The sequence below is a fragment of the Armigeres subalbatus genome, chromosome 2 (genome assembly GCF_024139115.2).
Source record: "Armigeres subalbatus isolate Guangzhou_Male chromosome 2, GZ_Asu_2, whole genome shotgun sequence".
NCBI classification, from domain to species: Eukaryota; Metazoa; Arthropoda; class Insecta; order Diptera; family Culicidae; genus Armigeres; species Armigeres subalbatus.
In genome coordinates, this window is record NC_085140.1 from 65459059 (window position 1) to 65484453 (window position 25395).

General features: G+C 41.8%; 1 protein-coding gene across 3 annotated transcripts in view; it reads right to left on the bottom strand.

The window, feature by feature from the left end:
- Nucleotides 1–25395, bottom strand: part of LOC134208776 (E3 ubiquitin-protein ligase AMFR-like) — a 170533-nt gene that overhangs the window by 4658 nt on the left and 140480 nt on the right. For 2 of the 3 annotated variants that reach the window (XM_062684705.1, XM_062684706.1), the window contains exons 7-8: nt 667–757; nt 2–350 (exon numbers count right to left, since the gene is read on the bottom strand). In XM_062684705.1, coding sequence (XP_062540689.1) covers nt 2–350; nt 667–757 — 440 coding nt within the window. The remainder of the gene's footprint in view (nt 1; nt 351–666; nt 758–25395) is intronic. The other variant, XM_062684707.1, reaches the window with a different exon arrangement.

A 25395-nucleotide genomic window follows, 5' to 3' on the forward strand; every position in this document is an offset into this window, starting at 1 on the left:
CTTGTGAAACAGATGCGAACATGGAAGCTTCCGCGCCGTTTCCATCTTTTCCCAGCAAATGGCACAGTTGTCGCAGTTCTGCTTGAGATCCTCCGCCGTGGCCAGCGGGTAGCTCTTTTCCATGTGATTGAGCACCCACAGATAATTGCGATGCTTCTTGAATTTCCTTTGGATTTCGTTGATCAGATAGCGCAGTTGCATGATGATTACCAGGCTAGCCATCGAGAGGAAGATATTGCTCCACAGAAGCATGTGCAGATGATGACCAAAGTCTATCACCAGTGCGGCCACCTCAAAAATCAGTTCTATGTAGTACGCCACTGGGCCCCGTTTGTCCCAGGAAATTGCTGCTGAGAATAGAACAAGACAATGAGGAAGTTGACGATTAACACGTTTGTATTCTAAGTGGAGTGTGAGATTGTATCTCAATGGGTGAATAGGAATCGGTTTGTTATCCATGCTTTTACGCTTGAGATATTACGCCAGGCGCAACCAAGATCTGGGCGTTGGTGGTCGTATCTTATACGTTGAGAGAATTAATTCAATGTTCAAATTTACTTGATCAAATAACTTTGGATTTGAAATGAATGTTCAACTTTTATAACTATAAGTATGTGTATGGCATTTATTAGATCGAAGTTTTCGCATGGATTTGCTCATACTTACATTCATGGGTTATTCCACCTTGTCGCATATCGTACAGGAACATTGCATAACGTATCAGAACGTGCAGGGTGCGTATCGACAACAGAACACACTGAAATGAAGAAAAACAATATAAAACAATATATTATTTAGTGGAAGTAAAACTTATTACACCCAATTACATTTTTATGAGTTGAAAATATCAACTCATTAAAATGTAATTAGATGTCCGGTCAAGAATGTTTCCAACCCGAAAACATCTTAGACCGGACCCAGAATCGAATTCGACATCTCTGGATTGGCAATCCTACGCTTTTACTCACAAGGCTAACTGAAATTTTTCTTTTTGCAAATCCACTTTATTCCTATTGTCTAGAATATCTCAAGAAAATTGGGCTAAATGGACGTTTGCATGAAGAAGGGTTCAGATTACACGCTAAACTTGTTTTAATATTTAACGAGACATGGTTTGAACTGTTGAAACGTATACTTTATTAGAACATAACCGTAGAGAGTGTGTCTGTGATCCTTTACACTTCGTACTCAAGACTGTACTGACGCCGTGCATCGTGAGAGGCGGAGTGTTGCCGGGGGGAGAGACTATTGCAATGAGTGTACCCCTCGTAAGGGTCGCTACGTATTACAACAAAACTTTCATCTACTCAGTGACTGAGTAAAGTTGCATTACCCTCTCTTTCAATCCCATGCAAAATTTTACTCACTTTCCGTCAAAAGCAGGACTACCGAAAAGAGTGCGTAATCCTGCTTTTAACGGAAATTGAGTAAAATTTCCGTGGGAAACAAAAAAACAGCAATACATACAATACTAGATGAAAGTTGCTACCCGCCCTCCAGACTGTCGATGAGCGCGCTGAGCCATCCTCATCACGGACGCATTGTCACACCTGACGACGGTAATCAAAATTAGCGATTCCACAACATCAAAACATCGATTTGAGCTTAAGCTTCACTTCACCCAAAGCAACTAATGAAGTTTATAAAAATCACTTTTGATTCGGTCGGGGACATATATGGAAATTATAAGTTTCAAATATGACTTAAAAGAGAAATGCATTTTTCGGCTAAGGGCACAATGATGACGCTTTACGAAATAATATGTTGATTAATCCCTTGTTAAGTAATTCAGATATTTAAATCCATTTTAGTATATAAATAACAAAAAATAAATTTCATACAAAACAAAATCTAGCTAAACAAAATTTAACAAAACAAAATCAATTTAATACAAAATAAAATATTTTCCCTGTCTACGGGTACAGAAACTAGATCTCGAAGTCAACTAGTGGACTTTCCGAAGGATCCAATTCCATCCATTCCAATTTCAAGCCACTTTCCAGTTGCAGAAACACACAATGTTTCATTTCCGTTTAGGTGGCGTTGCAATATGCCACGCATCTGACTTCTTGGATGGTTTGAAATTCAATGTGTTTCATATCAAAAACAAAACAGATAAGTCGCAGTACTAAGTACGCAGTACTGATATGTTGCGAAACACTTTGAGCTCATCTGAGCAGTATTTTATTTTTGACAGACCTATAAGAATCAATGAAGTTTCAAATGACTTTGTTGTTTATGCGATGAACTTGTAGCAGAATCTCCAAATAGAATTGAGGGTGTGATAGTTATAGTAAAAGGTTAAAAATCTCAAGGTCTATGGTTCGATTCCCAAATGGTTTTTGTGTTTTTATTTTCATTGTAGCCGCAAGCCTTCTTTCAAATGCTTCGGAAATTTCGGAGAAGTTCAGAGGCCTCCTTTTAAGAGGCCCGGTAGCCTCCTTTCAAGAGGCCCGGAAGCCTCCTTTCTAGGGGCCCGGAAGCCCCGTATCAAGAGGCCTGGAAGCTTCCTTTCAAGAAGCATGGAAGCTTGCTTTCAAGAGGCCCGGAAGCCTCATTTTAAGAGATCCGGAAGCATCCTTTCAGAGGCCCAAAAGCCTCTATTCAAGAGGCGCGGAATTATTCTTTCAACATTTTTCATATATCTTATGAGTTACGCTTATTTTCATTTACAGAAAAAGGGGGTACCTTTCAAAAAAAAAGGTTGAGCACCGCTGCCATAAATGATGACCTCTTTGTAAATATTCCTTCAATGGATCACATGAGTCTGAGAAAGAATTGAGAAATTAAAATGGTTTTACATCTAAGTAATAACATGACTTTCTTGCTTTCATATACGCACTTGACTCAGCCGCAGTGTTAGTAAAATCACTCATAAATTTCAATCAACGACCCCTCCCGTGCGAACAAAATCGTCGGCGATTTTAAAAGAATGCATCACGCTTGAGTTTTTCATGCTAAAATGCATCATTTCACTCATTTGCCAAAAAATCATTTCGGTTTAAAAACGCATTTGAAATCAATTTGGGGGCAATTTATTGCTTATACATGAAAAGTGTCTAATATTTTATGCGACAAACGTCAATTCACTGTTTTTAACGAAGGAGAACAAAAGAAAACCTACGATGATTCAAATGGATGATTCAACTCATCCATGAGTTTTTTAGGTGCTGAGTTGGGTGCGTTTCAACTCATGCTTGATTTGAATCGTCCATGAATTTTGAGATTTTGAGTTTTTACCAACACTGCAGCCGTCATAAAAATCGCGAACACGAATCAACAAAATACATCCGATCGATTAAAACATCGTCAATAGACTGACCCTCTCATGTACATTTTGACTTCCCTTCATTCCTTCAATAACAAGTCGCACCCCTCATGATTGAATAACGCCAATCTGCGAATCAATGTGTGCGCTTTTCTTCTAAGCTTTTCAATATTGAAAAATCTGAAACAGTGGACTTTCTAGCACTTGGAGAAATTCATACACATTGTCTAAACATGTTAAAAATAATCGTATGCACTATACTTACTTACGATGCTGGGTCATTTGGCCGAATGGTCATTATGCCGAATGAGAAGTTGGGAGTAAGAAGTGAGTAGTGCAAAGTGAGGAGGAAGTGGAACGGAAGCAGAAAGAGGGAAATAGGGTGAAGAAAGAAGAAATAAGGAAGAAGGAAGGGGGGATGATGATGATGATGGTCCCGCCACATACCCCTACAAAGGTTTGAGCTAGACGATTTACCAGGATGAAGAAAAAAAGAAAAAGGAAGGAGGGAGAAGGATGAAGAAAGAAAGAAGAATAAAGTGGGGAGAAGGAAGATAAAATAAGGAATAAGGATGAAGTAAGAAACAAATAGGAAGAAGAAAGAATATAAAAGAAGGAAGGAGAAAGGGAAGAAGTGAGAAAGCGGAAGGAGAAACAAAGAAGGAAGAAGGAAGAAGAAATACGGAAGGAAGAGCGAAAATGAAAGAAAAAAAAAGAAGGAAGACGAAAGAGGGAAGAAGAAACAATGAGGAAGAAAGAAGGGAGAAACAATAAGAAGAAAAAAGAAAAAAGGAGGAAAGATGATGAAGGAAGAAAGAAGATGGAAGAAGGAAGCAGAAAGAAGGAGAAGGAAGAGAGAAGAAGGAAAAAGGAAGATGGAAACAGGGAGAAGGTAAAAGGAAGATGGACAAGGTAAAAGGAAGATGGAAGGAAGAAGGAATAAAGAATAAGGGAGAAGGAAGAAGCAAGAATAAGGAAAGATGCAGGAAGAAAGAAAGAAGAACAAAGAAAGATAAACGAAGAAAGACGAAAAAAGAAAGAAGAAAGGAGAAAAGAGAAGGGAGAAAGAAGAAGAAAGGAGACAGAAGAAGGAAGGGAAAAGATAAAAAGAAAAAGAAAAGTAAGGAAGAAAGAAGGAATCAGGGAGAAGGAAGAAGATAGAAAAAAAGATAGAAGAAGGAAGAAGCAAGAAGAAAGAAAGAAGAAGGGACAATATAAAGGAAGAATTTCTGTTTTCAATTTTTGCTTCTTTCTGCTTTTGGGGGCAGCAGGGACTATGTCCAAGGGCTTGACGATCCCTCCCCAGGCCATCTGCGAGTTGTGGCGCCTGCCTAGGATGTGGTGGGGTTTGACAGTGGGCCCTGTTAAACCTCTATAAAAAGCTGCATGTATCCGCAAGTAGGCTCCGCCAAAGCGACCGTGTGCCGCTCAAAGCGCACAAGCCCAAGTACTGGTGTTAGGTGGGACGCTAAACAGCCCTGACACGATGGCCCTCCGGCGAGACAGGAGGTTTGCGCAGGCCCAATAAGCCGCATGGAAAACCAATAATTACGAACAATATAAGAGATAATGCGACTCGATATAATCGGCAAAGACCTAGGCGACGAATACAGGATCACGATTGGAAGCTTGGAACATGGAATTGCAAGTCGCTAGGTTTCGCAGGTTGCGACAGGATGATCTACGATGAATTACATCCCCGCAACTTCGACGTCTTGGCGCTGCAGGAGATTTGCTGGACAGGACAGAAAGTGTGGAAAAGCGGGCATCGAGCGGCTACCTTCTACCAAAGCTGTGGCACCACCAACGAGCTGGGAACCGGCTTCATAGTGCTGGGTAAGATGCGCCAACGCGTGATTGGGTGGCAGCCAATCAACGCAAGGATGTGCAAGCTGAGGATTAAAGGCCGTATCTTCAACTATAGCATCATCAACGTGCACTGCCCACACGAAGGGAGACCCGACGACGAGAAAGAAGCGTTCTACGCACAGCTGGAGCAGACATACGATGGATGCCAACTGTGGGACGTCAAAATCGTCATCGGTGACATGAACGCACATGAAGGAAGGGAGGAAATGTATAGACCGGTCATCGGACCGGATAGTCTGCACACCGTATCGAATGACAACGGCCAACGATGCATAAACTTCTCCGCCTCCCGCATAATGGTAGTCCGAAGCACCTTCTTTCCCCGCAAAAATATCCACAAGGCCACATGGAGATCACCTAACCAAGAAACGGAAAACCAAATCGACCACGTTCTAATCGACGGTAAATTCTTCTCCGACATCACGAACGTCCGCACTTACCGCAGTGCGAATATTGAATCCGACCACTACCTCGTTGCAGTATGCCTGCGCTCAAAACTCTCGACGGTGTACAACACGCGTCGAAGTCGGACGCCGCGGCTTAACATTGGGCGGCTACAAGATGGTAGACTAGCCCAAGAATACGCGCAGCAGCTGGAAGTGGCACTTCCAACGGAAGAGCAGCTAGGCGCAGCTTCTCTTGACGATGGCTGGAGAGATATTCGATCCGCCATTGGTAGCACCGCAACCGCTGCACTTGGCACGGTGCCCCCGGATCAGAGAAACGACTGGTATGACGGCGAATGTGAGCAGTTAGTGGAAGAGAAGAATGCAGCATGGGCGAGATTGCTGCAACACCGCACGAGGGCGAACGAGGCACGATATAAACAGGCGCGGAACAGACAAAACTCGATTTTCCGGAGGAAAAAGCGCCAGCAGGAAGATCGAGACCGTGAAGAAACGGAGCAACTGTACCGCGCTAATAACACACGAAAGTTCTATGAGAAGTTAAACCGTTCACGTAAGGGCCACGTGCCACAGCCTGATATGTGTAAGGACATAAACGGGAACCTTCTTACGAACGAGCGTGAGGTGATCCAAAGGTGGCGGCAGCACTACGAAGAACACCTGAATGGCGATGTGGCAGACGAAGATGGCGGTATGGTGATGGACATAATTCTACGCGCGCAGGACATAATTCTACCGGCTCCGGATCTCCAGGAAATCCAGGAGGAGATTGGCCGGCTGAAGAACAACAAAGCCCCTGGGGTTGACCAACTACCAGGAGAGCTATTTAAACACGGTGGTGAGGCACTGGCTAGAGCGCTGCACTGGGTCATTACCAAGATTTGGGAGGAGGAAGTTTTGCCGCAGGAGTGGATGGAAGGTGTCGTGTCCCATCTACAAAAGGGCGATAAGCTGGATTGTAGCAACTACCGCGCAATCACATTGCTGAACGCCGCCTACAAGGTACTCTCCCAAATTTTATGCCGTCGACTAGCACCAACTGCAAGGGAGTTCGTGGGGCGGTACCAGGCGGAGTTTTATGGGCGAACGCTCCACCACGGACCAGGTGTTCGCCATTCGCCAAGTACTGCAGAAATGCCGCGAATACAACGTGCCCACACATCATCTATTCATCGACTTCAAAGCCGCATATGATACAATCGATCGGGACCAGCTATGGCAGCTAATGCACGAACACGGTTTTCCGGATAAACTGACACGGTTGATCAAAGCGACGATGGATCGGGTGATGTGCGTAGTTCGAGTTTCAGGGCATTCTCGAGTCCCTTCGAAACCCGCAGAGGGTTACGGCAAGGTGATGGTCTTTCGTGTTTGCTATTCAACATCGCTTTGGAAGGGGTAATACGAAGAGCAGGGATTAACACGAGTGGTACAATTTTCAATAAGTCCGTCCAGCTATTTGGTTTCGCCGACGACATAGATATTATGGCACTTCACTTTGAGAAGATGGAGGAAGCCTACATCAGACTGAAGAGGGAAGCTAAGCGGATCGGACTAGTCATCAACACGTCGAAGACGAAGTACATGATAGGAAGAGGTTCAAGAGAAGACAATGTGAGCCACCCACCGCGAGTTTGCATCGGTGGTGACGAAATCGAGGTGGTAGAAGAATTTGTGTACTTGGGCTCACTGGTGACTGCCGAAAATGACACCAGCAGAGAAATTCGGAGACGCATAGTGGCTGGAAATCGTACGTACTTTGGACTCCGGTAGACCGGTAGTCCTCTACGGACACGAGACCTGGACGATGCTCGTGGAGGACCAACGCGCACTTGGAGTTTTCGAAAGGAAAGTGCTGCGTACCATCTATGGTGGGGTGCAGATGGCGGACGGTACGTGGAGGAGGCGAATGAACCACGAATTGCATCAGCTGTTGGGAGAACCATCCATCGTTCACACCGCGAAAATCGACGACTGCGATGGGCCGGGCACGTAGCCAGAATGTCGGACAGTAACCCGGTGAAAATGGTTCTCGACAACGATCCGACGGGCACAAGAAGGCGAGGTGCGCAGCGGGCGAGGTGCGCAGCGGGCAAGGTGGATCGATCAGGTGGAAGATGACTTGCGGACCCTCCGTAGACTGCGTGGTTGGCAACGTGTAGCCATGGACCGAGCCGAATGGAGAAGACTCTTATATACCGCACAGGCCACTTCGGCCTTAGTCTGATTAAATAATAATATTTTTTCGGTGATAATTATACTACTCAAAGCAAAAGGGAGTAGTTGAAAGTAATGAAGATACAGATTCGATTGACACTGCACGCGAGCGGCAAGTATGAAATTAATAGAAACTGATGATTAGCAGAGGGCCATATCAGAGAACAATCATTGTTCGTTCATATATAACCTAACACTCTACACCATCCACATCTTCTTCTTCTTCAATGGCTCTACATTCCAACTGGAACTTGGCCGGCATTTCAATTTCTATCAGCATTTCCTCAGTCATTAATTGAAAGTTTTTCTATGCCCACCATTGCATGAGTATGTATCTTGTGTGGCAAGATAAAGAAAAAGTTTCCAACCCGAAAACTCGCCATCTCCGGATTGGCAGTCCTACGCCTTTGCTCGCAAGGCTACTGGAGATACCATCCGCATACCTCTCCCCTTTTCTCCAAGACCGTCCCACCACATCTATAATCGTCTGCTTAGGATAGATAATATGTGTCCCAATGATAGTGGAAATCGGTTAAGGCATTCAGAAGTTATACAGAATTGTTCGTTTTGCAAATAATACCCAAAACAAATAACATCCTCCCAACTCCCCTATAATCGTTTCCTTAGGATAGAGAATGTGCTCAAAATTTTGTTAAAATCGATTCATTCGTTAAAAAGTTTTACAAAACTGTTAGTTTTATAAATTTGCTCTCCCATCCTTTACTCCTACTCTCACCCAGTCTAATTGTTATCGTCTTTCTTAGATAGTGTTCTTTGGTGGGAATCGGTCAAGGGGTTCAGAAGTTAATTAAATTGTTCGATTTCTGAAGAATACTCCTACCCACACCCTACCTATTTTTCAAAGATTATCTCACCCATGTGTGTTACAAAATTGGTTGAAACCGATAGATATAAAGCTTGTAGGTTCAAAGGACGTTGCTGATTCCTGGCTAAATATTTTGTTCAATATTATTAGGTGTTCATGTTTGTCTTAAACGACTGGAACCGTCTTTTCCCTTTTATGCGAACTGGACCTTACAACCTCGAACACAAGCCGATTACGTTGCGAACTGTTGACTTTCCGATCGCTTGTTCAAGTCGTGCGCATAATAAGGAAATGCACTCACTTCGCACCTCGCTCATTGCATCACCATCGATAAACCTATAGCATCATATCGCATCATCATCATCATAATCGCATGCAGACTACGGCAGGTGCCCGTTGACAGGTAGTAGACACGCTCGATTAGTTAGCGATCGCCGTGCCGAGGTCAACGGCTAACAATGATAGGTTAAGTGCCATTATTTGCCGTATTTTTACTGTCAAGCTGCGGGAGAAACGGGACGTTATGTAAGGAATAAGCGCTCGTCTAAGTTGTTCAGTTATTTATAGGCAATGAGATGATTTATCGAAAGTAGTTAATTAGAACGCCTAGATTAGCACAAGATGATCAGGTGCTGCTCGTTTGATTGCGCTATTTTTTATTTTTTTTTCAATAAAATTGATGAAACAGGTTAACCTCATTTCTGCAAAGAACATGTTTTCATAACTGTAGGTTCATCATTCCGCGAAAAACTTTGTTGACCTGCTCGAGAATGATTTGGTCCCATAGGATCTCAAGGCATGTTTTTTTCTCCTTTATTTAAGTGAATCTTCTGGCATGGTCAATTGCCGCTGAATAGTCGCATCGATCGTCTTCGGCAACCTGGATAGGATCACTTTGCATAGAATCTGTATATTAGATATTTTGAAATAAACGATACAACAGTTGTACGGATTTCATGGAGTCTGCTTTCAGCATCTCATATCAGCGATCGATTACTGGTTTTAGATGTCTGGCAATGATGGAGGTTCGCTGCTGACTTTTGTGGTACGTTGAACCCTAGGTACTTGAAAAATGAGTTCAAAGTGCTCGATCCGATGATTTAGCTGATGGGTTAGGTCAGTCACAAGCTGATCATTCTAGACTTTCGCGTCGTCGTGAGAATCTGTCCATGCCGTAGACATGCGCGCTTTGCTTTATGCTCCAGAACCGAGGGTTATTAATGGGAATCCACTCTGACTCCTCTGGATTTTTTATTTATCTTGTTTCAGGTTTTATCGGCGATCCACTGTTTTTTTCTCAGGGTGTCAACTCGTTTTCAAAATAAATTTTCGTTAAATTTCCAGGATTATAAAAAAATGCGTTGAATAAACACATAACATTTCGAAGCAGCTTTCACGGTTTTATGTTATACATGTTGCAGATTGTTTTATATATTTTTTAAATAAGGTACACATAAATTTAAAGGGTAAATAGGAAATCGATAATTATAGAAGTTGTTGAGAATGAAAGCAGGTTAATCAGATAAGCGAATAATGAGTAAAAATGTTGTTTTTACTAAGGCAGCAAAATGAAATTTCCATGAAGAATTAGAAATTTTCCATAAAAAATAGGAAATTTCCAATAAAGAAATCAGGGTATATAAAATTTCCACAAATAATGCAAAATTTCCCCAAACAATTAAAAATTTCCCGCAAAACAAAAATATATTAGAACTTTTAAAAGCAAAAATTACAATTAATAAAGAAGAATTATCCATAAAGAAATCAAAAAATTTCAAGGAAAAAAAATTTCCATATATTAGTCAATATTAGCAATTAGCAATTACAAAATTTTCCCCAAAAAAAATATTATTTTTCCATAAAAAATTAAAAAAAACCCCAAAAACCAGCAAAAATAAAATAAGAAAATTTCCATAAAAAAATCAAAAAAGGAATAAAATTGATAAAATTTTCCATAAACTTTGAACACTTTTAAAGAAGGGGTCATCAATGGAAAAATGCTCAGTTTTATTTATATTACTGTATGAAAACTTTCATATTTTTTATTGCTTTTTTCATGGAATGTTTTTAACTTTTGCGGAAAAAAATATTTATTTTGTGGAAAATGTTGTAATTGTATATTGCTAATACTGATTTATTTATGGAAATTTTGTATTTTTTTCAATGGAACATTTTGATTTCTTTATGGAAAATTATTTGTTTTAATTCAAATTTTTTCTATTAAATGTTCTAATTATTTTTGTTTTGTGGAAAGTTCTTAATTGTTTGTGGAAATTTTATATTTATTTATTGCTTATACCCTGATTTCTTTACTGGCAGTTTCCTTATGTTGTATGGAAATTTTTTATTTTATTACGGGGAGTTTTTATCTTTACTAAAGGGGACTGACACTAATTCTGAAACTATGAAGATTTAATAACATTGAATGCTTAAATTCTTTCTTGGCTCACTTTAGGCAGTATAAATATTACGAACTTTATGTTTTCGTCTGGTTAAATAATTAACTGAGGAAGCCAGCGGGAAATCTTTGGAATGTTAGCTAGACAGGTGCTTTCCCTGCCTCTTTGCTGAAGCACGAGGAAATTCTCAATTCGCAGGGAATCACCATGGAGAGAAAGAAGCAGAATAAAAAGTAACCGGTGCCGCTGTTTCAAAATAAAACACCTGGGCGGAAGAAGAAATGCCCGCTCGTTTTTGTGATGGGTGACAAATCTGCGCCCCGACCTTCGGAAACTGATCGCACGTTCCTTCAAGTGCACCTTTCGGCTTTGTGTCTAAGGTGTGTAGCTAATGATCAAGGGGAGGTCTCACTACGAGAATGTGCATGAGAACCTGAGGACCAAACGATTCCAGTTCTAAACCATCGATGTCCCGGCAACAAGACCCTCAAATTCGTGTGCACCTTAAGAAAGCCTTTTCCAAAAACCGTCCAAACTGGAGCTGTCTCCCCCCGCTGATTAATTCCGCTCCATTCACCGCTGCTATCTCGATCCCACAAAAAGTCACAAGTTAAGCAACATCTGGACCATCCATCAGCAAATGTTAGCCGCTTCCTTCTTATGGATTCTGCAGACAGCAAGATGAGCAACCTCTACCTCCAGAATCCTCCGCAATCCGCAGATCATATAATTCTGTATTATTTCAATACAGTATCTGTATATGAAGCTTAATTTTTTTGTATTAAAACCTTGTAAACTGTGCTAAAATTTTATGTTTTTAAAATGTGAGATTTGTGATTGGGTTGTACACCCAAGCCAGAGCTGATTGCACCGATCTTACTTGCACATAAGAAGTTGCGAATTCCGATTCGACCACGTCTACACTTTACTGGATGCTCTCGACTGTTTGAGTTTAGCACCAGGCAGGGTTGAAAAATGTCAAAGTCAATACAGTGAAAAACATGGATCTCTGTATATTCTACGATCAATCTCATCGCCGCCATGAAAATGGTCAACCACTGCTCCATTACTAGCATTTGTCAATAAATATCAATGACTCAGTAAAATTTTATTCTAGGTTGAATAAAATCGAAAAACATTCAAAAACGACCGAAAATTAGAAAAATCTTATAAGCGCTGTATCTCATAAGCGCTGTAAATTTAACGTACTTTCATAAAATCGAGTTGATAAAAACGTAAAAAAATATTTCAAACATTTTTGGAAAACCAACTTATTAGAGAAAAGTATAACTTTTTTGTCCATCATTTCTCCATTATGACCCATAGTGCAAAAAAGTACGTATATTATCCGCTATAACATATCGAAAAATAAAAAAATATTGAAAAATTCGTTTTTGAGAAACTCGATTTTTAAGTTTTATTTTCAATGATTGGACAATTTTTTTTACTTTCACATAGCCCCAATGATTACCTAAAACATTGCCCAAGACACCAAAACGATCGGACAAGCCGTTTTCAAGATATATATTTTTTAGAAAGTGTTCAAGGTGTTTTTGCTTAGGCCCTAGTCAAAAGTTAAAATAAAGTCATAATGGCAAACCAATTATGCAAATTATGTTTCTTGATCATAAAGAATAAATATGCAAAATTTCAGGGAAATCAAAAAATACAAAAATGAAATATCGAAAAAAAAATCATGATTTCACAGAGAATTGCTCATAGGGTAAGACGTTATAAAACGCCCCCCTCCTAAGGCAATGCCTACACTCCAAATAATCTAAACGTTGTTTCCACATGAATTTTCAGGTACATTTTACGTGCACACGTAACTGCAAATGCTTCAGAAAATTCAGGTGAAACCTACGTGTCCGGTGAATTCTATCCAAAACGTAGAATGAAAATTCGATCGAAAAATCAGGTAAAAGTTACGTGAATTTCAGGTGGAAAAAATCTACGTACTTTTCCAGGTGGAAACAAGATTTTTTTGGGTGTATGATAATTTTTCACTTTTCAACGCAATTTATGTAGACTGTGTGTTATTTGGTAGTCCAAAAAGTCACAAATGCATTGCCTCTGAGAAGCCTTATAAAAATATTAGAGAACACGTAATAAAGCTTTTTTGAAAAGTTGTGAAAAAATGGATTTCAAAAAGTGCCTGGGCAAACGCCCCACATTAACCAGATATGTTTCATAGCTCTTCATTAGTAACTTATCCATTCCATAATAAAAAGGTTACACATTTCTATGTACTTGGGAAGCATCCATTAATTACGTAACGCTCAGAGGGGTGTCCATAGTATGACAATCCATACAAAAATTTCAGATGCTTCATACAAAAAGTGTGACATAGGGGGGTTGAAAATTGATAATTTTTGCGTTACGTAATTAATGGATCTTCCTTTGGCATTAAAAATAGAATATATAACAAAACGTCAAAAGACAAAAGGTCGAGGGACAAAAGGTCGAAAGACAAAAAGTCGAAGGAACAAATGGTCGAAAAGTACAAAAGGTCTAAAGGGACAAAAGGTCGAAAGGACAAAACGTCGAACGGGACAAAAGGTCGGAAGAGACAAAAGGTCGAAAAGGACCTTTTGTCCCTAACCAGGGAAACAATCTTTCTTGGATGCACTTGCGAAACAAGCGACAAAAGAGAACCAACGTTTGTTTTTGTCAGAGAAAATAATGACAAAGATCTGATTTATTTTGTCAGTAACAAAAAAGAAGACAATTTTGTTGCTAACTTTTCATCCCTTTATTTTGCATTATCTCTATAGCAAATCTCGATTTTAAGCTATCATAGTTTCTGTTTTTATGGAAATATTCAGGAATCTAACTATGATTACAAACTTATCATCGTATTCTCGGAAATATCAGAGCATGCAGGCCAAATAATTCTTGTCATATTGTGTTTGGGTTCAGACAAAGGTTTGTTGCGAGGTGCGTTTGTCAGTAACAAACTCTGTTGACGACAAAGGGTAGGGACACGGCAGGTATTTACGTCCTTCGTCGTAGGGGCTAAAACCAACGAAAGCAACGTACATTTGCTAGAACTCCACTATAGTAGAACGTTTCTCCTGAGTTTACGATTTAATACGTATGAGTTCTACAAAAAAGCTTCTTTTTTGATTGGTTTTCAAGACTATGACGAACAGACGAAAATACCTGGCGTGTCCCTATATTGTTGAGTGTTGCTCGAATATTGATTCCCTGTCTTACTTACTTACTTATGGATCCTGTACACCTCCGGTGGTGCAAAGGGCCGACTTGAAAGATCTCCATCCTGAGCGTTGCCCGGCTATCGCTTTAACCTGTTGCCAGGTTAGATTTCGGTCGACTTCTTTTATTTCTTTATTGAGGCTTCGCCGCCATGAGCCTCTGGGTCTGCCTCTGCTGCGATGTCCCGCTGGGTTCCAGGCTAATGCTTGTTTACAGATTTCGTTTCTGCCCCTACGTAGAGTGTGGCCGACCCAGCCCCACTTCCGTTCCCAAATTTCTTTGCTATCGGCCTCTGGTAACAACGACGATGGAGCTCGTTGTTTGAGATCCAGTTGTGAGGCCCGAATTATGTACCGCAGGCATCTGTTAATGAACAATTGCCGCCGTTGTGTATTCTCCACTGACACACACCATGTTTCGCTACCGTATAACAGCACAGATTTCACGTTAGAGTTGAAAATTCGTATTTAGGTGCGTTTACTTATCTGCCTGCTTTTCCAGATATTTCTTAAACTCGCAAAGGCAGCCCTTGCTTTCTTGATCCGTGCGCCTATGACGATCTTGGTACCGCCGTCTGACGCCATTTGGCTACCAAGATATTGGAAGCTTTCAACATTCTCCACTGGTTGCCCGGCTACTGTGAAACTGGAAGGAGTCACCGTGTTTACATCCAACGATTTGGTTTTGTTGACGTTGATGACTAAACCTGCCGAAGAGGAGCGCTCGGCAAGGTCGTTGAGCTTACTCTGCATATCAGAGCGCCGTTGCGCGAGGAGTGCAACATCATCCGCCAATTCGAAGTCATTTAGGTGCTCCATGGTTATAGGCTGCCATAACATCCCGTGGTTTGGTTCACGATCAATTACATCTAACAGAATCTCGTCGATTACGATGAGGAACAGTAACGGTGATAGAATACATCCTTGCCTCACACCAGCTACGACCCGGACAAGTTGGACAAGACCCCATCGTGCAGCACTCTATATGGAAAGGCCTCGTACTGTGACTCGATGAGGCCGATGATTTTCTCAGGAACCCCCTTGCGTCTCAGGGCGCCCCACATATTCTCGTGATTGAGACGGTCGAAAGCTTTTTCGTAGTCAATGAATACCAAGTAAAGGGACTCTTGGAATTCGTTGACCTGCTCCAGAATGATGCGGAGCGTGACAATATGGTCCACACAGGATCTTCCGGCACGGAATCCGGCTTGCTGCCGCCGGAGAGTCGCATCGATCTTCTCCTGAATCCGGGCTAGGATAATTTTGCACAGAACTTTGAGAACGGTACACAGCAACATAATACCTCGCCAGTAATCGCATACAGTCAGGTCACTCTTTTTGGGCACCTTCACTAAGATACCTTGCATCCAGTCGACCGGGAAAGTTGTGGTGTCCCAGATATTACGAAATAAACGATGCAGTAGTTGAGCGGATGTCATGGGGTCAGCTTTGAGCATCTCGGCTTATATGCGATCGACCCCTGGAGCTTTATTCGATTTCATGCTTTGGATGGCTGTTTGAATCTCTAGCAGTGATGGAGCTTCGGTATTGACGCGTGTTATACGTCGGATCCTAGCCAGATCATGCCGAGGTGGTGATGGCCTGGTTGGCACTGATTCCCTGTCCCTAACCTTAAAAAATCAACATACACCCAGGTTTTTTTTTTACACGGTTTGGTTTTAGTCGTTTAAGACCTTCAGCATCAATGAAACAATGAGTTAATCCCACGAAAAAATTCACAAAAAATCAAAGAAAATTCAGGGGGTATTTAAAAAGCTGTGAAAAATCAGGTTACCCGAGAAATCAATGAATTCCAACCGTGTAAAAAAAAACCTGGGTGTAAGTCCAACCGGCTTAGTTTGAATTACTTTTCAATAGTTTCCATATCATTTGGAAGCAACTGTTGCAGGCTCGCCACGCTTGTATCTAGTTGGTAAGGGCATATCGGCCTGCCTACACTGGGGCATATTGACCAGTGCAACATATATTCAACATCTTCGAATATTCTATTCAAAATTCCAGGAATTCTGTAGAAGTTTCCTTCAGGAGTTCCTTCAAAAAATCTTCCTGGAATATCTTAAAAAAATCATCATGGTTAAGGAATTCTCTAGGAAATACATCCAGAAATTCTTTCCGAAATTCATTTCTAATCGAACACAAACGCAGCCAGTACAAAGAAAGCATCCTGGAAAATCATTGAGTTAGATGACGCACAATATTATTTCTTGTCGATATTGAGGCTCACAGCATACCAGTGGTATGACATAAACTTCTTTCCGAAATTCATTTGGAAATTATTTCAGGAATTCATCCTCAAACTCCTCCGGGCATTCTTTCGGTAATGAATCCATAAATTTCATCGAAAATTTATTTAGGAAAACCTTAGGTAACTCCTTAAGGAATTCTTTCGGAGATTTATTTACAAAATACTCCGAAACATTTGAAAATACCTTCGAAATTGTCTTCGGGAATTTAATCAGAAGTTCCTTTAGTTATTCTTAAAAAAAAAAATATTCGGAAATTATTTCTGGAAATCCAACGAAGAACCATTTCCACGAAACTTCTGCTCTTTCGGAAATTTCCTCCAGGCGTTTCTTCAAAAAATCTAGGAATTTTCTAATAAATTGTAAATGGTGTTTCCAAATAAATTCCTATAGAAAAATCCGATAGAATTCCTGAAGGATGTTCTCGATAATTCTTCTAGAAATTCCTTTAAATACGTCTTCAAAAGTTCCTTTAAAAATTCTTTTAGGAATTCTTCCAAAAACTCCTTTATGGAAATTCATTTGTGATTTGCTTCAGAAATTCTTTTAGGAATTACTTTGAATTTTTTAGGAATTCCATTGAACATTATTTCAGGAAAATAAAATTGACTTTCCGAAGGAATTTTTAAAGTGTATTCGGAATGTATTTCCAAAGAAATCCCTGAAGAAGTTTCAGAAGGATTCCCTATAGAAATATCCGAAAGAGTTCCTGAAGTAATTTTCCACTGAATTCCTGAAGGAATATCTAATGAAATTCCTGAAGGAAAATCCGTAAAAAAAATTTCGAGTGGAATTTCTAAGCGAATACCTAGAGAAGAAACTTTGAAGATTTTTATAAAGGAATCTGTTTACAGTCCACAGTGTTTAAGTTATCATAGATGCTATAAATCGAAAACAATCACATTAGATTAAATTATACACTCATCACATGTAAAAGACACTCACAGACTACTCACACAGTAGAGTAGAGTGGGGCAAGAGTACGCACTTAGTTTTCAATCGATCATGTGGCCCTTATGAAGCAAGCTTCTGCATATCAAATCAGTGTCGATGATTCATATACTCTTCCTTTATGTTGCCCAGTGGAAAACATATTGAAATTATTAAGATTCGTTTTAGTAGAACCCTTATTGCAAGACAAGTGAAAAACGCACTCTTACCCCACCGGTGGGGTAAAAGTGCGCATCGGGTGGGGTAAGAGTACGCATTTATCCAATCATGTGCTTTAAGTATATATTAACACAAATAAGAGTTAATAACATTGAATTGATGTTTGGTGAGCATACATTAGGGAATGTTTAAAGATTACGTAACTCTTAAAGGGGGAGGGGGTCCTAAAAATGTGCAATTTCATACGAAAAACCATTGTTTTATATATATACAAAAAACTATAGAGGTAAAAATATATATCAGGTTTCGCGTGGCGTATACAAAGGCATTTTCCTTAAAGAAAGTCCACCAATCACGTAACGTGAAATTTGGCTATTTCATAACCCCTCCGCTCTATCTTACACTGTTTGTATGAATCCTCTAAAAAATATATAGATCTCCACACATCTCGCAACCCCTCCCAGCCAAACGTTGCGTAGTTTATGAATGTTTCTTTTGATTAAATGAAATTATCATTTAGATGAAATTGCGTTTTCGTACTATGTTTAGGTGTACAACAAGTCCTAATACAATTTCATTATTTCGCTTCAGTGCTTTGTTCGCTAAATCCTTTCTAACACCGAATTACTTCAACTTATCCTAAAAACTAATTTCGAATTCTGTCCCTTTTTTCTTAGTTGTGGATCTTTACGCTTTAGAAGAAGTCTTATTTCGGCCGGAGATACGGGTTTGACATCATAACTTGAAGATTCATATGCGTACTCTTGCCCCACCCGTTCCTGCGTACTTTTACCCCACAGTCCCAAACATTATTCAAGTAATGGTTTTGACTTCTTGGAAAACCAACCGGATTGGTGTTCTGTACCATAAAGTACTCTATACAATAGGTTATCGAAATGGTATAATGTTCACCTGATTGAACGTATATATGGTAATGAAATACTAGTTGCGGAAACCCAATTATTTTTAGCAAAATTACCAAAAAGTTATCTAACTCCATATCTCCTTGTTGTTTATTCAAATCGTTTACAATTACACATGATAATAGTTGGCCAGAATACCTGTCAAACTGATGCAGTGCTGCTAGTTTATCTTTTTTAATTACTTCAAAAAATCGAAAACGTACTCTTACCCCACGCGCACTCTTGCCCCACTCTACTCTATGTAACAAAAATGCTGTCCATTGAAACTGAAACACAAATCACAACTAGTAGCCAAAAGATAGCCAACAAACATAGACGGCAAATATAGTGCGCACGAGTTTTCTTGTGAAACCAAATAAATTTGTTATTAAACGCCTAATAAGGCCGATACAAATATTAAATTTATTTTAGGTCCGATAGCTCTTGAAATAATAAAAATAAAATAATAAAAATATAACAATATTAATAAATAAAATAGTAATAATAATAATAATAATAATAATAATAATAAATAGGTGGGAGCTCAGGTGAAATACCCTGGGCGTCCATGAAAAACCACCATTTCGAGTAGGTGGGAGCTGAAGGCCCAATTCCTAAGCACCAATGAAAAACCACCCTCGGGCGAGCACTGGCGCTTGAACCTAGCTATTTAGCACTGTAAAGAATTAAATAACTTTACAGAACCCGTAGCTTCCGGGAATGAAAGCACACCCAAATATGGAGTTACGCTCAAGAACAATACCACCCATGCGATTGCCCGAGGAGGGAGCCCCTACTGGAGCTGGTCCTGGAACGGGGGACAGAGCGAGCGGCCAGCGGCTAGAGGAAGGAGAGGTGCAACAGCGACCCTCTAGTCATCGGGCTCAGCCCGTGCCGACAAGGCAAAACAGAAACGGCAGCAGAAGAAATCACCAAGGCAATGCTGCACCTGCTGATGTTGCTGTGGTTGATCGACGTCAATCACTCACGTTAGCGGGCCGCCGACGGCAACGGATCATGTGGACAAGGGAGATGAATCAGTACGTGATCCGTTGCTACTACGTTTGCACCAGGATGGAGACGGATATGTCCGGCAGACCGGCGATGCTGGAGATGTTCAATGAGAGGTTCCCTCGGTTTGCACCCCAGCTTGACCAGAACAAGTTGTACACACGCCAGAGAGTTAGTATGTCACATAATATGCTGACTCCAGAAGACTGTACTCTACCATCAAGCGGGAAGTGCAGAGGGAACTAGAAGAGAAGGAGGAGGCAAGATCGAGCGATACGTCGAGGAGGAGTTCTGTTGGGTTGGAAGCATCAATCGAAGGTAACCGTCGCGATTTGATTGCACCCGCCGCTCCAGGACTAACAGTGGAATTGCAACGACAGCAATTAAAGGACGAACTAGCCAATCATATGGGGACAGCGGTTACACAGTTCCGTGGGACAGACCCCATGTCCCGGCATCGGATTGCAAATTGCAGTACTCCTGTCAGTTGACGAGTGCAGTGAGCATCCTTAATCAGGATATTTTGCCACAGTACTTGGAAACCGTGGAGAACCTTGAGGAGCTGCAGTTTATCGTGTATTCGCCTGCAGTGGCTGCTGTAAGGACGTTGGGATTGCGAACGCGCCCGCAAGGTGAGAGTGATGGACGCGCACGCCCCAAAGTACAAAAACCCGCATGGATGCAACGTCTAGAGACCCGCATCGCCATACTGCGGTCAAAGGTTGGTCGATTAACACAGTACAAGAAGGGAATCGATCAACCAGGCTAGTTCGGAATGTTGCTGAAATTGTGAAACCCACAGAACTCCGTGATCTCACTGAGGCGAACATAACTGAGATCCTCGACACCCATGTACAGCGGTTGAGTGCTCTTGCTAATCGACTGCGACGTTATGGAGAATGTTCGAAGAGGAAGGAGCAAAATGGGTTGTTCAACATCAACGAAAGGGAGTTCTACAACCACATCCGAAACGACAAAGCCGACTTTGGCGAGGGCCTTCCGGAGATTGGAGAAGTCACGCAGTTTTGGTCCAATCTATGGGAGAACCCCGTCATACACAACGGCGATGGGGTGTGGATGGCACAAGAAGAGCAATATTGTGGTGGAATTGGAGACATGACCGCTATCAACGTGACCGCCCAAGACATACGTGAGGCTACCCGGTACACCAGGAATTGGGCTGCACCAGGACCCGATTTTGTGCATAATTTCTGGTATAAAAACTCACAACGGTCCACGGGCGGATGGCGGAATGCTTCAACACGGTACTAGATAACCCCGGGCAGCTACCGGAATTCATCACTAGGGGTGTCACTTATCTTCTGCCGAAGGATCGGAACACTTTGAACCCAGCCAAGTACAGACCAATAACGTGCCTTTCGAGTCTGTACAAAGTGCTGTCATCGGTAATAGCGAGGAGGGTGCAGAACCATTGCGACGTCAACAACCTGATGACCGAGGAACAAAAGGTTGTCGACGTAACACACGAGGCTGCAAGGATCAGGTCATCATTGATGCAGTCGTTGTTGGGCAGGCCACCCACAAGCAAAGAAACCTGAGCATGGCGTATATCGACTATAAAAAGGCATACGACTCAGTACCTCACTCGTACCTTCTTAAGGTACTGCAGTTGTATAAGATAGACGGTAACGTCATCAGGCTAATGCAGCACGCTATGGGGATGTGGAGCACATCCCTACACATTACCGACGGAGAAAAGGTGTTACGGTCCAGGACTCTCAGCATCAGGAGGGGCATATTCCAAGGCGATACCTTTAGTCCTCTATGGTTTTGCCTTGCCATGAACCCTCTTAGCAGAGCACTCAACCAACACAACTATGGCTATCATTTGAAGAGTGGGGAAAGGAGTACAAACATTACCCACACCTTCTTTATGGACGACTTGAAGCTGTTTGCGGAATCTGTGGAGAAGCTGCATCAATTTCTGCGGCTTGTAACGGTATTCAGCAACGACATCCGGATGGAGTTTGGTATCGATAAATGTCGATCCATACATCTACACCGGGGTCACCTGGTGGATGCCGACAGTTTCCGCGTCAACGAACAGGAGGAGATTCGAAACATGGTTGAAGGCGAAACGTACAAGTTCCTAGGTTTCCTGCAACTGAAAGGAATTCGCCATACGACGATCAAGAAAGAGCTGCAGGAAAAGTTCTTGCATCGTGTCAACGGTATTTTGAAGAGCCTCTTGTCGGCCGGCAACAAGGTGAAGGCGATAAACACGTTTGCTGTGCCCTTGTTGACATACAGTTTCGGGGTGGTGAAGTGGACCAAGACTGACTTGGAGGCGTTAGAACGAGCAGTACGAGTGGCGTTCACTAAGCATCGCATGCGTCATCCAAAATCGTCCATTGAGAGAGTCACCCTGCCACGTACAGTAGGAGGAAGAGGCGTCACCGATATACAAACACTATGTGTTTCTCAGATCCAGCAGTTGCGAAGATACTTCGTGGAAAGCCAGAACCGCCACGAAATCTATCGCGCTGTGTGTGAAGCTGACCACGGATTCAGTGCCCTGCATCTGGCGCAGGAGGACTATCAGCTGAATTGCGACATCAAATCTGTCGACGAGATGATCGCATCGTGGAAGCAGAAGGAGTTACATGGGACGCACCCCCATCAACTGGAGCTGGAATATATCGACAAAGCGGCGTCGAATACGTGGCTGGTGCGGGGTGAACTCTTCTCGGAAACAGAAGGATTCATGGTAGCCATCCAGGACCGGGTAATTGCGACGAAGAACTATCGGCACTATATATTGCACGAAAACGTGGAGGACCGCTGCAGGAAGTGCAATTCAGTAGGAGAGACGATCGAACATATCGTGTCCGGGTGTTCAGCCTTAGCTGATTCAGCCTATCTCGGTCGTCATAACGAAGTAGCCAAGATTGTGCACCAACAGCTTGCTTTAAAGCACAACTTGGTTAACCAGTTTGTCGCCTACTACAAATATGTGCCTGTCCCGGTTCTGGAAAATAGTTTCGTGAAGCTGTACTGGGATCGCGAGATCATAACGGATGTCCTCATTCGTGCCAATCGGCCCGATATTGTGGTCTACGACAAAAGGATGAAGCGGGTAACCCTCATCGACATTGCTGTACCGCTAGACCATAATGTCCAAACAACATTCTCCAACAAGATAACGAAGTACCACGACTTGGCGGAGGAGTTGAAGCAGATGTGGCACCTGGAGGACGTGCGTATAATTCCGGTTGTTATCTCAGCTACCGGAATCGTCCCGAAATCTCTTCTGAGATCCTTAGGAGAGCTGGAACTATCTCATAACCTCCATAGCATCCAAAAGACAGTGGTTCTTGGAACTTGCAGCATCGTAAGAAGATTCCTGAACCACCATAACTAATACATCCGGTGCAAACGTTTATTATAGGATTTTAAGTCAACCGGAATGAGATCCACAGAGCCTAATCCCTTTGGCATTCAGATTGCCCGGGTAGGTGAAAATTCCCAGCACGCTTGCTGAGGAAGTGCCAAAACTCTATAATAATAAAATAACAAGGAAACAAATAATAATGGGGTAATAAAAAATAACAAGGAAACAAAAAAAAGTCTAAAATGGAATTATTCCATGGAAAATTTAAAATTTTAATGGAAAATGATAGCAAAGAATATGAATATTTGTAACATATTTATCCAGTAGCGAATTCAGGACAAAATTTAACTACTGGAAACTACTGGAACTTATTTTTGTAGAAATTTCTGTTTTTCTTTTTGGAAAGGGCTGGTTTTGTTAATAAACTCTAAGTAAACTGTTGAATCCATAACACCAAAGTACTGCTAGAATTATAAGCTTTTGTTTAAGTCAAGTATGAAACTCAAACTGGTTGAATCAATAGGGGCAATGGTCAGATGTACTTCTGAAAACACAGATGTGTTGTTTGAACACAGTTGTTTCATGGCGTTCTTGCATAGGCTCGGAATTGCAGACTTTCCGGAAATTGCAGACTACTTTATGGAATACGCCATATCAGCATGTCCACGATTCTAATGTTATTGGAATGCCATGCCACTTGTTAGCAGCATAGATACGACCTCGGATAAACCCGTAGAGAGGATGCAATGGCTCATGGATGACGATTGCTGCCTGGGCGCTTCCCGACCCCCACACGATCTTAGATGTCTTCTCAGGCGTATGATTGCAGATTTTCGTTTACCTTACTCCAAGCAAAGGTACGATACACTGAAAATAACCCTGCTTTTTGAGAGTTACAGTTCCAATTGATTTATGGAAAATAAAACAATCTTCCAAACAGTTTCAAAATAAATCTCTATTGCTTTGTAAAAATAGCTAAATAAATATAATACAAAACATAGCATAGGCTATGTTGGTTTCCTTCTCAGCTCCATGTACATGTGCTATTTATAAAGTGAATGAATACTTGCAAATCTATGGGATCTCTGCTAATACGCACCAAGTATCACTGGCGTATAACATTACAGATTCCACATTAGAGTTGAGTATTCGGGATTTGGTGCATTGCCTAGACCACCGCCCAACGTTGACTGGCTTTGGTTTTTGACCTTCTTCACTATTTGTCCGGCTACCGTGGAGTTGGAGTTGTTCACATCCAATGATTCGGTGTTGTTGATATTGATGAGGGGAGCGTTCAACCAGGTCATTCAGTTTACTCCACTGTTGTGTTAGTTCTGGATTATCGTCATCTAGGTCGATGTAGTACGATTTCTCTATAGTGGTGGGCATCTAGAGCGGCCCATGATGTCGTCGATTACTATGAGCAACAGCAACAGAGATATAATACATCCAGCCTTTCCTCACTTTAGCGATTATATTGTGCTGGACTCTGGATTTTGTTTAGACCTCCCTTGCTTCTCGAGACGCCCCTCAGTTTCGCGTGATTCAGACGATCGAAGGATTTCCCGTGGTCAATCAGAACCAAATGAAGGGACTCTTCAAATACATTGACCTGCTCCAGGATGATGCAAAGCATGACAGTATGGTTCTCACATGATCATCCGGGCGGAACCTTGCTTGCTGCCGTCGGAGAATTGTCAACCTTTCCCCATATCTGAATTAGGGTAAGTCGTCAAAACTCGAAGATAATGTTCTAAATGGTTGAACGAACGTTTCACCTGATCAGTTGGTGACTGACATGTCGCGTCTTTCTCTGGCACCCACGGATTTGTCCTTGCTCCAATTAGGCGGCGTGAAATATTGTAGAGTAGGCGATTATCGCCGGTTGTTGACCAGGGAGTCTGCAGCCAACAGCGTTTGACTTACTTCTCTAGAACCGCCTTTAGTTGTGAGGACTAGTATCTGGCTGTTCTGGAAATGGATCACCTGGAAATGAAGACGGTGCCTTCTTGAGTACGTAATGAACGCTAGCGATGACATCGCGTTGGACTATCATCTTTTAAATGGGCAAGATCCGACCACACATTTCCAGAATTCAGCGGCAGGAGAATTCACTCGGGTGTCGATGCATAGATCGACTAAAAGATCCAGCTGTGAAGAGATCGTTCGTTGAAGAATATGGAACTCAAGTAGTGGATGTTCTGGAAGGTGGCAGCGTAGAATAGAAGTGGGCGGCGAAGAATACTTTTATCGAAACCGGCGACATCAACTTGAATGAGCTGCGCACTCAGTGAATAGAATAGATTATAAATGTAACCCGACTGGAGATTGAGAAGCAAATAGAATCAAAGGCTGAGCAACGGGAAGAATCAGATGAGGAAAGTATGAGTCCCGTCTACGGTATGTATCTCTGTAAGTGGGAGTCGGGCGTTGCTGCAGACAGGACAGGCTGGCGTGGATGGACATCCTGGCCGATGAAGAAAAGATGGCTGCAACAACCGAAGATTATCGCCTCAATAACTCACTGACTTAGAAAGCTGTAATGCTGGTTCGAT